This window comes from Octodon degus, unplaced genomic scaffold (assembly GCF_000260255.1).
Source record: "Octodon degus isolate 3935 unplaced genomic scaffold, OctDeg1.0 scaffold00038, whole genome shotgun sequence".
NCBI lineage: Eukaryota > Metazoa > Chordata > Mammalia > Rodentia > Octodontidae > Octodon > Octodon degus.
In genome coordinates, this window is record NW_004524614.1 from 10,598,314 (window position 1) to 10,613,721 (window position 15,408).

The 15,408-nt window shown below is 35.6% G+C and overlaps 1 protein-coding gene across 6 annotated transcripts in view; it reads left to right on the top strand.

The window, feature by feature from the left end:
* The window catches only part of Pds5b (PDS5 cohesin associated factor B), a 263,841-nt gene that overhangs the window by 135,356 nt on the left and 113,077 nt on the right, over positions 1 to 15,408 (top strand). For all 6 annotated transcript variants that reach the window (XM_004631069.2, XM_023715069.1, XM_023715073.1 and 3 more), the window contains exons 11-14: positions 3,943 to 4,088; positions 4,345 to 4,496; positions 6,507 to 6,620; positions 11,048 to 11,129. In XM_004631069.2, the coding sequence (XP_004631126.1) occupies positions 3,943 to 4,088; positions 4,345 to 4,496; positions 6,507 to 6,620; positions 11,048 to 11,129 (494 nt within the window). The remainder of the gene's footprint in view (positions 1 to 3,942; positions 4,089 to 4,344; positions 4,497 to 6,506; positions 6,621 to 11,047; positions 11,130 to 15,408) is intronic.

Sequence of the window (15,408 nt, forward strand, 5' to 3'; positions counted from 1 at the left end):
CACTCACTCGCCGGCCTGCGCTCCGGGTCTGTTCAGGACCCCGCGGCCTGGGTCGTCTCACTCATTCGCCGGGCCTGCGCTCCGGGTCTGTTCAGGATCCCGCGGCCTCGGTCTTCTCACTCACTTGCCGGCCTGCGCTCTGGTCTGTTCAGGATCCTGCGGCCTGGGTCGTCTCACTCACTCCCGGGCCTGCGCTCCGGGTCTTTTCCTTGATTTCTGATTATTGTGATCACTTCCCTTTCTTCGTGTGAACCTTGAACTGTAGTGGTTGGTTTTCAGTCTCATCTGTGCATTTTTACCAGTGCCTTTTTTCCCCTTCCTTTTCCTTTTTTTCTTTTTGAGATAAGATCTTACTGTGTAGTCTAGACTATGCTCAAACTTGGGGCTCTCCTGCCTCACCTTCCTCAGTGCTTAGATTACTGATGTGGACCAGGATGCTTGGCAGTGCCTTTCTTTTTAAACAAACAATTGACAATCCTACTTATTTGTAATTCTCATAAAATTTGTAACATAATTTACTTAATACAAATGAAAAGTAATACTACTGACCTAACTATAATATGAAGAGAAACAAAATGTAACTAGTTTATGATGCAGTGCTATATTTTTAATGTGTACCTGTTTAGATATGGTTATATATTGACGGTTGCCTCTGCATGTTTCTCAAATATTGATTTGAGAAGTAATTGTATTATTATTATTATTATGGCCGAATCAGCACAGTAATAATGACATGTAGCTTTTATTATGTATTTAAATCTTATACATCTTTTAAAAATTGGTTTCATTGTGTTTTCCTTAATTCATTGTATTTTTGTAAATATTTAGATTTTTTTGAAGTATAAAAATTTAAAAATATTTTTCCATACTCAGATATTAATATAGGGTTTTAAAAATAATATGTAGTAGTTTTTATGTATTTAGTACAGTGTCTACAGGGCCTCACTACACAGATCAGACTCGTAGTGAACCTCCTGTTTTCAGCCTCCCAAGCACTGAGAGTACAGGTATGTGCCACCATGCCCAGTCTCAATCCTGTCCCAGTGGCAGGGCTGGCCCAGCAAGCTGGGTGGAACCTCAGTCACTGTGCCTGCCTAAGCAGGCGCTTTAATCTGCTGAGCTCTCTGGCCGGCCCTGTGTATAGTAGTTTTGATTTTTTTGATTCATCTAAAAATCTTTGAGTTTTTTGAGGTTTATATCTACAGTTTAGATATGAAGCACTTCGTTACATTTTTAGTCTTTAACTTTGCTTTAAATGTTTTATTTTACTTAAAGGCAGCGTATAAGTTGTTTCATTGAATATTTAATGTTATAGCATGTTACATTGTGTGATTTCCTAATAGACTCTTTGGGGTTAACTAAAAAGGAACTCTGAAAGATGTAGTGTTCTCCCTACTCTCTGTTGTAGGACCCAAGCCTCACTTGCTGCTCAAAAAGTTAAGTACTCAGGAAACTCTGGAGACAAGGGTTAGGGAGAAAATCAGATCATTCGAGGATTGAGGTCCTGAGAATATGGGGGGACGACTCTGCACCTCCATGTTAGTGTGTGTGTTGCCAAGGCTGGCACTCTGCCTCATCCCAAAAGACTCTCTTGGTGAAATAGGTAATGCAACAGGTCATAAAGTTATAGAAGGGAAATATAGCTCCCAACCTGCTAAATGTCTGAAACACAGAGTTTGTATTCTCTAAAATTGAGGAATGAATTCTAGGAACGATAGAGGTTAATGATAGGAAGAATTTATTGAGAGAAAGAAAGCTTCTGAGAGGGACAGAAGGGGTCTGGAAAGTGGGTTGCCCACCAATCCTGCTTCTCAAAAGGATAGGTTCAAAGTAGGATAGAACCGTAATCAGTAAGAATACAAGTATAGTCACTTAGGCAATATTGATTCAAAGGGAAATCACAAGGTGTATTGAGGTGGCACAAGACTATGGTGAACCAATAAGATTACAACAAGTATAGTTGCTTGGGTAATACTGATTAAATGGGGATGAAATGGGGAAACAAGTCACATAGCAGATGCACAAGGGCAGACAAATCCTTTTCTGGAAGGGCTGGGTTAAGGAGGTTTGGTCCTCCACCACATTGTGATTGATGCCTACTCAGAATATCAGTCAATGCTGTTCATCCCTAACAGAGGTATATGAGTGAGTAGTTCTTCTTTTCTTGAAGGCTGGCCTTGTATGCACACTTCTACCCACAGTTATTTTCTGCTTTGACTTCTCCAGAGTCCAGCCAGGTCTTCCCATATTTCTACCTAACATAGCTATCTATAATAAAAGGAGGGAAAATGGGTATAGAGGGACAGTGTGCATGAAGGCTCCATTCATTGTGAGGTCTTCAGCATTGAGGGCTTGTGTCTTTTTATTTTTTCTGTAGCTGGAACCTTGCAGTTTACCTTGCTTGATCTTCAAGTGTTAGTGCCTGTAATTCTTATAGTTAATTTTCTACAAGTTAAACTTTCCAGAAATGTGTATGTTTCCTATTAGTAGATGGACAGGAGTAGAATAAGAAATACCAGTTACTAGAATAAGGAGAAACACTACATGTTTATATGTTATTTGGGTGTCACCAGATGGTCTAAGCTTTGTAAATTTTGAAAAAAGTTGTTTAACAGCTAGTATCTTCATACTTTCAGGTGTTCTTTTCTTTGGAGATTTATAGTGTTGTGCAAGGGTAGGCGAAGTCAAAGGACAACTCAAAAAATGATGGCCACCTATACATTCATGGAAATTTCTGTTCACTTTTTGTTTCAGCTGTCAGCATTATATCTCCTTTCACTTGGTGCTTGGAAATTTTAACGTATTTTTGGGTTCAACTATGAAAATCAGTTTATTGATTTTTTTTTTCACATTTGAATTTCCCTTCTCTTCCTGTTCTGTGTTAGCATTTACCTATCCTTCATCTGCCAGAATTTTTATGACAGTTCATCTCTTTCGCTATGATCACTTATTTTTTGTTTCTTATATGCCTAGTAATTTCAGGATTGAACTCAGGACCCTGTATTTGTCAGGCAGCCGCTTATTCTACTGAGCTATCTCCCCAGGCCCTAGATTTCATTATTAATTGTGTTAAATTTCCATCTTGCACATTGTCATGAGTAACCACCATGTTTTGATTTTAAGAAACTTTTCTGGCCTGGGTATATAGTTCAGCAGCACAGTGCCTGCCTGACAAGTGCAAGGTCTTGAGTTTGATTTCCAGTACCAAAAAAAGAAAGAAGGATAAGGAGAAGAAAATAAACTATTTTTGGAGGGAGAAGGTTTGGTTACATAGTTCAGGCTGGCCTTGAACTTACTTTGTAGCCTAGGCTTGCCTGCAACTCTCAGCAGTCCTGCTTCAGGCTTCCAAGTGCTAGATTACAGACATGTACCACTACACCTAACCAGAACGTCTTACTCATAACTTTTAAATGTGCTTCATTTCATGTCTTCCCTTGGACCTTTCTTAGTTAAGTAGAACTTCCTTTGTATCTTCCTTGTCCCATTTCTTGGCAATTAGTGTTTCAGTTTTTTTCTTTCAGTGACTTTACTTAGGCTTTCTGAATTTATGGGATAGAAATTCAAAATTCAAAGTAGTAATGCTTGACTTTGATGTTTTATCCATTTATATAGAAAATAAAGACAAAATGTTTAACATTGATATGTCTCTTTGTTTATATAATTACCTTAAATAATGAGGTTAGGAACTATTGCTCAACTCTCTCAGTGGAAAAAGGATTTTACTGTTCAGCTGCACAAACTGCTGTGTTTTGATTGAATAACTGGCCTTTATTCTCATTTCTTCCCTTTTTTAAATTTTTCTGGTTCTTTGTTTTCTTGAAATATTGAACCATCTTAGGTTCTGTTTTCTATGACCTATTTTCAGACACCTTATATGACCTTTTCAAATGTTTTTAGTTACCAATATTTTTGTTTTAATCAAAGAAAAATCTTACCTTTCAGAGTATCTCAAAGTGAGATCACATGACCCTGAGGAAGCTATCAGACATGATGTTATTGTGTCTATAGTTACAGCTGCTAAAAAGGATATTCTTCTGGTCAATGATCATTTACTTAATTTTGTGAGAGAGAGAACATTAGACAAACGGGTAAGTAGGAATAAATACTTATTAGTGGGGGTTTATTTTTAATATGTGAAGCTTAATAGTATTTCATTTGAAATGAGATGTTTTTATAAAAATAGTACATATATAAATAGTACTTATAAATTGAGATTTGAGGTATATGAGGCTTGAAGAAATGTTATATAAAGTAAACAGAAATGAAAAACTTGAAAACTGTATTTTTCTGAATGTCCATAATAAAAGCATTTTCATATTCTAAAGGGAACTTTTTGTTTTTAAGTGGAGAGTCCGTAAAGAAGCCATGATGGGACTTGCCCAGATTTATAAGAAATATGCATTACAGTCAGCAGCTGGGAAAGATGCTGCAAAACAAATATCATGGATCAAGGACAAATTGCTACACATATATTACCAAAATAGTATTGACGATCGGTAAGTTAAGGGATCTATATGAATGAGGTATTGGTTGATGGGATGTTAATACGACATTAATCTTTTGCTTTATGCAAACAATTTTCTTTAAACTTTAAATTATCTCATTTTTTACTATAGGGTGAACAGACAAACTTGTTTCTTTCCCCACAGTCCGTAAACCAAGCAGTAATGTACACATAACTTTAGGGATAGGAACAAATCTTATATTTGTCTTCATACTGTTTTTGAATGGACTGGTCTAAAAGTAGGAATGTACATAGTTACAATTTTAAATTTCTTTCACAGAAATTTTATTTATTTTTTTACTATAAGTTATAAGGTTGTCATTCCTTACATTTTAGAAAGAAAATACAAATTATTTTATTTTATTTTTGTACTGGAAGTCGAACTCAGGACCTCATATTGGCCATGCAGGCACTATGCTGCTGAGCTATATCCCCAGTGAGAATACAAATAAAAAATCATTTGAGCTGCTCATGGTGGCACATACCTATAATCCCAACAGGCTGAGACAGGAAGATTGCTGTGAGTTCCAGGAGAGCCTGAACTACACAGCGAGATCACATCTGTAATCACAACACTGTGGGAAAGCTGAGCCTGGGCAATTTAGCAAGATCCTGTTTCAAAATGAAAAAAGGATTGGTGATGTAGCTCAGTGTAAATGCTCAGGGTTCAATTGCCAGTTAACACCCCTCCATCCCTTTATTTATATTAAAACACATTATTAGGGCCAGGGAAATAGCTCAGTGGCCTAAGTGCCCACCTGGCAAGCACAAGGTCCCGAGTTTGAGTCCTAGTACCAAACCCTCACCCCGCCCCCCCTGCATTATTGGATCAGTTATGTAGTTTAGCAGCACAGCAACTTCTTGGCAAGTGTGAAGTCCTGAGTTTGATTTCTGGCCTTCTACGCATATGCAGCGGCTCCCAACCCCAGGCAACCCATACGTTGTCTGAGTGTGGCTTTGTGTGACTTTCAGACATTTAGTAGTTCATAGAGCCATAAATCTTGTCTATAATCTGAATTGATATGACAGGTATTGGGATCCAAATGATTATGCTTGTAGCAAGAGGGAGAAAAAAAGGAATAGACTTTAGTAAAAAATGTAAGCTGTTTAGAAACAGTATTTAAGGGTAAGAAATTTTAGGAAGTTACTCTTATAAAATTATTCTTTGAATATATCAGCACACAAAAGTTAGCCTTATGATTTGATAAAGATGTTTCCTTCTCCCCTTTGTCTTTTTCTTTCTAATTCTTTCTTACATGAAAGCAGTATCTCCTTAGTCTTACGGGTCGCTCTAGGTGCTTGGTACCTTCTTTGTTGGGGAGAACTAGGGCAGCAGGTATGGCAACAGCTCAGGGCTTCTGAAGGAAATGAGAGAAAGATAGGCGGGTGGGAGAGTTTTTTTCTTAGTACTTTTAACCAAGTCTTTTTTCCTATAATGAGCACTATGAAAACCCAAAAGAATCTTAAAATTATCTTTGTACCCCCCCCCCTTTTTGTTTCTGATAACACTGAGAATTGAACCCAGGGCTTTCACTCCTGCATCCTCAGCCCATTTCATTTTTATTTTGAGACAGTCTTGCCAAGTTGCCCAGGCTGGATGTGAACTAGTAATTCTTTTGCCTCAGCTTCCCAGAATGCTAGGATTATAGGCATTAGCTACCATTTGTGTCTTTATTTCACAGAAATTTAGTGTTTGGCATTTAGAGGAACCTTGTATAGATTTTACATCCTTTATTATGTACATAAGAAAACTGAGTCCCCAGTATGCTGCTTGCCCAAGTTCATGAAGTATTTTTAGCTGAGCATAGGACTTTAAAATATCTAGTTAAATCCTTCTCTGGACCCTGTTATGCAGAAAAAAAGGCATTGATTTAAAAATCTAATTTTCAAGAGAGTAGGAATCTCTTTGACATGTGCTCTGTATGTATTTTACAATTTCATAGACAAATGTAGTACATTTTTAAAAAATGAGTTAATATTTGCCTCTCTTTTTTTTTTGTAGATTACTAGTTGAACGGATCTTTGCCCAGTACATGGTTCCCCATAATTTGGAAACTACAGAACGGATGAAGTGCTTATATTATTTGTATGCCACATTGGATTTAAATGCTGTCAAGTATGTCTCAAATATCAAACTTTTTTTAATCTTTTGTAGTGTACTGTATTTTGTAGAAAGAAACCACAAGTAATTGTGTTAAAAATATTAACTGTGTCACCAGGATCAAGACACAATGTTTTTATTTTTAATTTTTATTTTTTTAAAATTTTTTTTGGCAGAACTGGGGATTGAACTCAGGCCCTTGTGCTTGCCAGGGAAGTGCTTATTCTACTGAACCATCTCCCTGGCCCATAATATTTTTAAATATACTGAATTATGTCATCCACATGAGATTAAGCAATATGTTTTTTGTTTGTTTGTTTTTAAGACAGAGTCTGACAGTTCAGCCAGGCTGGCCTTGAGCTCACTATGTAGCTTAGGCTGGCCTCAAACTCACAGTGATCCTCAGGCCTCAACTTGCCTGAATGTTGGGAGGATTGCTGGGATGACAGGTGTGCATCACTACACATGGCTGATTAAGCAGTTTGAAGAATTTAAAAATAAATCAGATTTAATTAATGTGAAATCTTTTTAAAGACTTTTTTCCTGTCCAGATTTACACTGATAATGTAATGAAATCATACTAAGGTTTAAGAAACTTAGAGCTAGAGATTTGTTCTAGGTCTTAGAAAAGGAAGTCTTACAATAAATATCATTACAACCATTTAGTTTAAATGTTCAGAAATTAGAGCCATGGATAGTTTGTATATGTGTTTTTACTTAACAGAACTTTTGGCTTCATTTTTTTACCTGGAAATAATTATATGTGGTATTGATATTTTAATTAAAAATTACATATTTTAATAGTGCCTATATTTTAAGCATTGAATATGCAGTATCTGTGCTTTTGGAATACAATAGAAAAGTAGCTGCAGTGAGAGCTTGTAGTCCACAAAGCTTAAAATATTTACCATCTGACTTTTTACTGAAAAAATTTGGCATACTCCAGTTTGAAGTGATATTGTTTTATACATGATGTCTCATACAATAATTAGTTCAAAATTACACAAGTACTAGGGGAGAAAGCCAAGATTTAAGTTAGTTCTGTTTGCTTTCAAATCTAATTCTTTTTTTCACTACATATAGTGAAATGTATTATTATTACATTTAATTTATATTGTTTATATGACCAGTTTTTCTTAGCAGTTGCAATACATCCTAAAATTGTTTGTTTGTGATAGTTTGTGGCTTTTTAAACTTATGGTACAACTGTTAGCCACTTAGGTTGGATGAGGTATGATATATATCTCATATATAGGAATTTGAAACATATTTGTTGGAAAGTATTCCCCCCCCCCATTAAGACAGGGCCTCCCTATGTAGTTCAGGTTGGCCTTGATCTCACTATATAGTCCAGGCTAGTCACAAAGTTGCAGTGATTTTCCTGTTTCAGCCTACCAAGTGCTGAGATTACAGGAATGTGCCACTGTATTTCTTGGCTCAGTCCATATTATTTAAGACTAAAAATGAAATAAAGATTTTTTTCAAGCAAAAGTTAAAAATTTGCCACTTATAGAACTTACTTGAAATTAAGAACTTTTCTTCTGAAAAAATTAAATCTAGAACGAAGTAAGGAAAGGTATGCAGAAAGCAAAAATTTCAAACATTTCTGAAAATCTAAGTAACTGGATTATCAAAATTACTAATAAACTTGTAGGGATGGTGGTGGTATGAATTTAAGTAGGTAGTATCTAGGCTGATGTTTCACTAGCATGCTCACTTCGGCTCTGTCTGAACTTTCCAGGAATTCCTGGAATCTTCCTTGTCACCTAAGCCCCTGCATGCTTAGGCCCAGAAAGAAGGGTGTCCAAGATCAGTTTCCATTGCTCACTGTTCTAAGTGGTTGGCACACCATTTCTTTATCAAAACATTTCATGTAAGAAAACAGGTAATGACTAATTAAGTGTTTTAACATTCTTTTATTGTATTAGAGCAAGGGCAGACATATTGACCTTTTAAACCAGTTATGGTGAATCTTTTAGACCTTTCATTGATGCAGACTGTTGTGGCATGTGTCATCGTGTCGCCACCACTGGATTACACCATATGTCAGATGTCCATATTAAAAATTTAAGTCTTCTCTAAAAGAATAGAATTCGCATTTTGAGTTTTCAAATCCAGGTATACAGAAGGAATTACTGTACACTTTAATACCAGAAACAGACTATAAAACAAAAGTAATATAAACAAAAGTTTTAAATAGTAACTATGAAACTAAACATGTCGGATGTTACTCTTCATGTAAATGACAAGTATATCTGGTTAAATTTAAATAAAACAATAATTTACAAGAGGTATACTAAAAAATAATGCCACTGGAAAGCTGAAAACTTTCCAGTTTGGAGCCAGGTATGGTAGTACATATAATTCTAGCACTCGGGGAGGTTGAGGCAGGAAGATCTCAAGTTCGAGCCCAACTTGGGCAGTTCCTTGAGTAGGCTCTCATCTAGACATTTTTGTACTTCTTAGTCTGATGGGTGACTTGCTCAGCTGGAAGAGGAAGGTTGGAGGAAAGATTCTTTGGACTGGTCTATGACTGAAAACCAAAGGTAGCTCTTTTTCTTTGGGTTGATGCAAATTTGCTGTACACTAAGAAGGAGAAGCCATAGTGAGAGAATTAGTTGGCCTTTTAAAATGTCAGATAACAGAAGTGTATTTGCATCCAGGCTGTAATCAGAGTTTTCAGATAACGTAAGTGGATATTTGTCTTCCTATTGTAATGTTGTGTCTCCTGGTACTTTTTTTTTTTCCTAAACAATAACAGGAAAGGCAGTAAACAAGGATGAGTTGACTTCTTGCTTAATAATTGTGTTAAAACTTTTGAGAGGATAGTTCTCTTAAACATATTTAAATGAATTCTTATTCAATGATGATCACTTTTGACATTAGCTATTGTCTTAATAGTTTATAATGGGTTTTAAATTGCTTGAGATTGAATCTTTAAATTGATAAGTAACTATAATAGGTTAAATAATTTTCTGTTAAAGTGAAGACATGTTTAAAAATTCAGATCTTTCAGAAGTTGTAAGTAGTAACTGGAGAGAGAATGACTATATAATTCAGAAGTTGTTTGACAAATGACTACTCTTTCCTTGAAAATTAATTATATAACTCTGTTTTTAAGTTTAGATCTTTATAGTCCACTGGAGAACAGTCATTTTGCTTTCAGTGTTTATTTATAAATTATGTCACTGAAACTGAAGCTTTAATAATTTGAAGTAAATTTTTAAGATAAAAATATTCTAATACTTTTTTGACAATTGCCATTTTGAAGTGATTACTAAAAGAAATTTAAGTTTCCAAATTTAAAGTAGTTATTTTCTTTAATTTAAAAAAATCCAAAGACATTTAAAAACCATTAAACTGTAATCCTGGCTCTTGGAGAGGAAAGCCAGTAGAATCTCAAGTTTGAAGTCAGCCAGGGCAATTTAGTGAGAGCCTATCTCAAAATAAAAAGAATTGGGCTTATAGGTTGGTCTGAAGACCCTGGGTTCAATCTTTAGTACTGAGGAAAGAGGGATTTTATAGAAGACAGTAGATAAGCTGAACGATGCCCTTTTCTATCCTGGAAAAAGGCTTTTATATGTTTCTGTAATTTTATTACTGTTACCCAGCAGAGTTTTATGTGAATGTGGTAAAGTATATTAACAGAAGTGTAGATTATTAAAAATAAATGGAAAAATATTTGTTTTTGGAGTCTTTATATTTCAAAATGTATGGTTGCAATACTCTGTCACTTACATTTCTGTAGTACCTGTAGAATTTCTTTGTAGATTTAAATTTCTGCCTGAGAAACAGTACAGCCTTTAAGATGACAGTAAGAGTTTTACAAAATAAAAAGAATATTCACTTGCCAGCCCCATCCCCAGGGCGTACTGAGATAGCCATTGAGATTGGGCGTGGTGGCGTGCACCTGTAATCCAGCACTTGAGAGACTGAAAACAGGTGGATACTTATGAGTCCTATCTATGTAATAAGACCATGAACACCCTGTAGACCGTGTACTAAATACATTAAAAAAAAAAAAAAAGAATATTCACTTACAACGTAAATAATTCCAGACGCTTTATAATTTAAATACCATAAGATACCTGTTTTTGGGAAAAGTATCCTTTTCTCTCCTGCTTATGTGTTCTAGTCCATTTCGTTCCACCTACTATAGGACCCTGTTCTTTTGTTTGTTTGTTAACTCTACGATCTCTCCAGCGAATTCCTGTCCCATAGCCTACAAATATGCTTCAGTTAATGATGGATCTTACATATTTTATGCAACCCCCATCTCTTTCCTTTGACTCTGCTATCTTTGTTAGTTATTTTTGATGCTTTCTTTTGCCCATACCTTATTATTTGCTCAGTGCTGTGAATTTTACTTCACCTTTTATAATTTGAGCACTGAATATTCTGGAAAGATTTTAAATTTTTTTTGTATGTCTACCATTTTTCAGAGCATTGAATGAAATGTGGAAATGTCAAAATCTGCTCCGACATCAAGTAAAGGATTTGCTTGACTTAATTAAGCAACCTAAAGTAAGTTAAATTTTAAAGACTTTTTTGTTTTCTGTTGATGGTAGATTTGTAAGTATTTTATTACTATTTATTATGGTTACTGTGGTAACTCTGTGAACAAGTTCTGACTGTGGAACTTGATTCCTAATTTAGGTAAGTATAAGTTAAAAACAAACTTAATTAGAAAATTTTAAAAAAGTACTGTATGTAGAAAAGGTGATGCCTAATAAGAGAATATACTTCTCTGTGCTGAACATTAAGGTTTTTAAAAAACAGCTGCAAAATAAATAGCTGTAATAAATGTGCCTGTAATCCCAGCACTTGGGAGTCTGAGGCAGGAGCATTGCAGCAAGTTCTAGGCCAGCCTGTGCTATATAATGAGTCCAGATCAACCAGACCCTGTCTCAAAAAAAAAAAAAAAAAAGAGAAAAGAAAAGAAAAGAAAAAGAAAGAAAAGAAACCAGTGCACATTATTATTGAAATTATACTTCATCTTGCCACTATGATGGCCCCTCAACCGAACACCTGTATGTTCTTGAGGTTTTCAAAATTTCCTGTAATTATGTAATTGTAGCCTAATACTTTTATTTACAATTATTGGAATAATTTTAATGTAATACCTGCTTGTCCTCATTGTAATTGAGTGGTACTGTTCACCTAGTAAATATATTTTGGGACAGTTATGATAATAATATACTTGTTTTTCTCTGAGAATATAGTAGGCTGGTTTATGGACAGTATAATTGGGCCAAAAAAAGCAGCATACCTGGTCATTTTAAATTGTATCCAGGGGGATGGGGAGATGACTCAGTAGAATTAAGTGCTTCCCTGGCAAGTGCAAGGGTCTGAGTTCAATCCCTGGTTCCACCCCCCCCCAAAGAAAAAAAATTATGAATTGTATCCAGGAAAAAACAATGCAGTATTATTTTTTTGTTTCTTTTTCAGTCCATAGTAGTCCTCTTGGACCCTCTCCATCATTTATAAATTCATCAGGTTTATAGCATAGTGGTTAATAGAGCAATGTTACTTCTTCTAAGGGGAAAAATTTACTAGTTTATCCAGGCATAAATTGACTAAGTTGCCTAAAAAATAAATTAGTTGTTTTAGTGATTTATAGTAAACCTTCCATTTCTTTTTCCTTTTTTTGAACATTCAGATGTGATTTGAAGACTTTGAGAAAAAGGCATTTTGTGTCAATTGCTTGATTGAAAGTTATGTCTAGGTAGTATTTTTGTTTTATAGGCTGACAATAATTTAAACATAATTGAACATAATTTAAACCTTTTTTTCTTTGGTCGTTGAATATTTTGGACCTGTCAGAGTACATCTTTCCTTTTATAAAGTGACTTAAAACTACTTTGGTAATTCTGCTGTTTTCTTTTCCTTTAACCTTATCTAAATTAGTGTTTCATCAACTACTATGTTTCAGTGAGTGTTACGACACAGTGCATCAGCTTATTTCAGTCAGTATCTCTGGGAAGTGTTTCATTGTTAACTAGAGCTTTGGGAATTTATTCCGGCCAAATATACAAAAAGTTTCTTAAAAATATGAGGTGTTCTTATATAAATATGTGTACAATTACTGCTTTTAGGTATTATTGAACTAATTGCGGCTAATTTGTTATGTGTATGGATCATATTTCACACCAGCAGGATGTGTGAGATTGTAATCACATATGTTTTGACTCTCCTTGTCCTTCGGTTTTATTTAGTGTGTGCTTTTTTATCTGACCTATTGATAAGAACCTTGAGGGGGGGATCTCTTGACTCTCAAGGTTAGTCATACATGAAATTCCAGCTGCAGTTTAAATTCATTTCAAATGTTTAGTTTCTTTCTACTTTGTAGAATAATCTTTTTGCTGGTCTTCAAAAGAATTACAATTTATAGTTGTCCACCTTAAAGATTTTTTTAAAAGTATAATGGGGTTGAAGAAGAAGAAAAACAGAGGTAGATAAGTGCCCCAGTTGGAACTTTGTGAGTTGATAGTTTCTGATTGTTGAATATTCACTTATACTAAGTATAGGAGACATTACAGAGTTAAAGTTTGAAAGCATACTATTTATTTTGGGTGTTTCTGTTTGCTCCCAATTTACCAGGAGGATTCTTAGATATTAAATAGTTTATACCATTTTGCCTTTTTTATTGTTTAATCTGTCAGTTTCTAAATTTTAGCAGTACTTCCTATTTCAGTTAGATAAATTGATTTGGTGGACATTTTTTATGTGGACCATATTTTTGAAAGCCTAATGAAACCTCCTTTCTTCCTGAAATGTAATAGCTATAGAAGTATTACATGTTCCATGAAGTAATACACTTCAATACTTGAAATGTGAAGTATTTGGAAATTAGTTCTTGTACTACTTTATTATACTTTTCTTTTAGTAAGCTCCTTGATAATTTTTTGATTTTATATTTTTAACCCAGTGTTCTATTTAGCTTAACATTTTAAAGAGTTGTTTAATGACATAGATTTTTTTTATTTTGTAAAGAAAAAAAAAAAAAAAGGCTGGCAGGACCTGCTCGTTCCAGCCCATGCGCAGCTTGGATGAGACCCTCTTCTACCCCCTTGCCAGTTCCCTGTCCTGGCATGACCTGCTGGTCCCAGCCTAGGTGCAGCATGGGTGATACCCTCTTTCACCCCCTTGGGACACCCCCTGCCCCATCAGTCTATAGTACACCCCTACATCCTACCCACAGAGTAGGAATTTCTGTTGCGTTCTGGGAACCCCCTGAGCCAGTCCTAGTCCAGGGCCGGTGAGTGTGTTGGAGAGCTGCCTCTCCCCGCTACTCTACCTTGTCCCCTCCAGACTCAGCTCAGGCTTGGCATACAGGCCTGGGGTGAAACGCTACAGCTGCAATCCCTGCAGAGAGTGTAGAGGACAGAACCATCCAACTAGTCCAGGAGCAGAACATCTTACCAAAGGGGCACAACAGGTTCACCCACAAGGGCAGCAACAGGAAGAAAGTGAGCATAGCAGCCAGACTCAAGCCAGACACAGCTGGATAAATCCATAATTTGTAGATCTACACATGAACTTCAATAGGTGCTGAGGTTATAACTGCAACAAAGATCTACAACAAAGGTCACAAGACAGTGCTACACAAAATGACAACGAGAAGGAGCAAAATGCAATCTCAGAACCCAAGCCAACCCATAACAAGTGCAGAGGGCAATAATACAGAACAAATTGGGAATCACACAGCTGAAAGCAATGGATCAATGGCTTCTGAAATAAAGAGCTGCACAAAGGCATAGAGGAACTCAGATTGGAAATGAAAAAGAAATCACTGAATTAATAACATCTGCAGTAAAGAATGAAATGCAGAAACATATGGAGGAAACCTAATGCCCAACCAGAACAAGTGCAGAGGACGCTAGCTCAGCTCAAATGTATGAATTAAGCATCAATAGTAAATAAGCAACAGCAGAAAGGCATAGAGGAACTCAGAACGGAATTCTTTTCTACTAGCTCAGCTCAAATGTACGAATTAGTAGCGTCGATAACAAATAAGCAACAGCAGAAAGTTATAGAGAAACTCTGAATGGAATTATTTTCTGAAATAAAAAAAAGAACTCTCAAAACTGATAGCATCTGAAGTAAAGAATCAACTACAGAAACATAGGGAGGAAACCCAATCTGAAAAAAACTGCAGCAAAAGAATTTATAACTGCTTCTAAAGAAGATATTGATAAAAAAAAATATACAGATTAGAAAAATGACGGATTCCTTGAATAAGCAATACAGGAAAAAAATAGATTGCATGAAGCAGAGTCAAAGACATATACAGGAAATTAAAAACTCAATCACATGCTTGCAAAACCGTGTAAGTGAAAGTGAAGACAGAGTTTCAGATCTTGAAGACGCTGATGCAGCTAGTGAAAAGGTAAGGAAAGATCTCTTAAAACCAATGAGGATGCAGGAAAGAATAATCCATCACCTGTAAGATGATGCAAAGATGAACAATGTAAGACTAATAGGCATCAGTGAGAAAGAAGGAGACAATACAAAGACATTAAAAGATATGGGCAGAAGTAATAGCAGAAAACTTCCCAAATATGAGGAAACAATCTGACATTCAGGTAACCAAAGCATACAGAACAGCAGGTAGCCTCAACCCAATTAAAAACACAACGAGACACATAATAGTGAAGATCCCAGAAATTCAGCACAAGAATAATATACTGAAAGCAGCTAGAGAAAAGAAGCAGATCACATTCAAAGGAAAGCCCATCAGAATTACAGCTGACTTGTCTTCACAAACCATGCAGGCAAGAAGAGCATGGAGCAGAGTACTTCA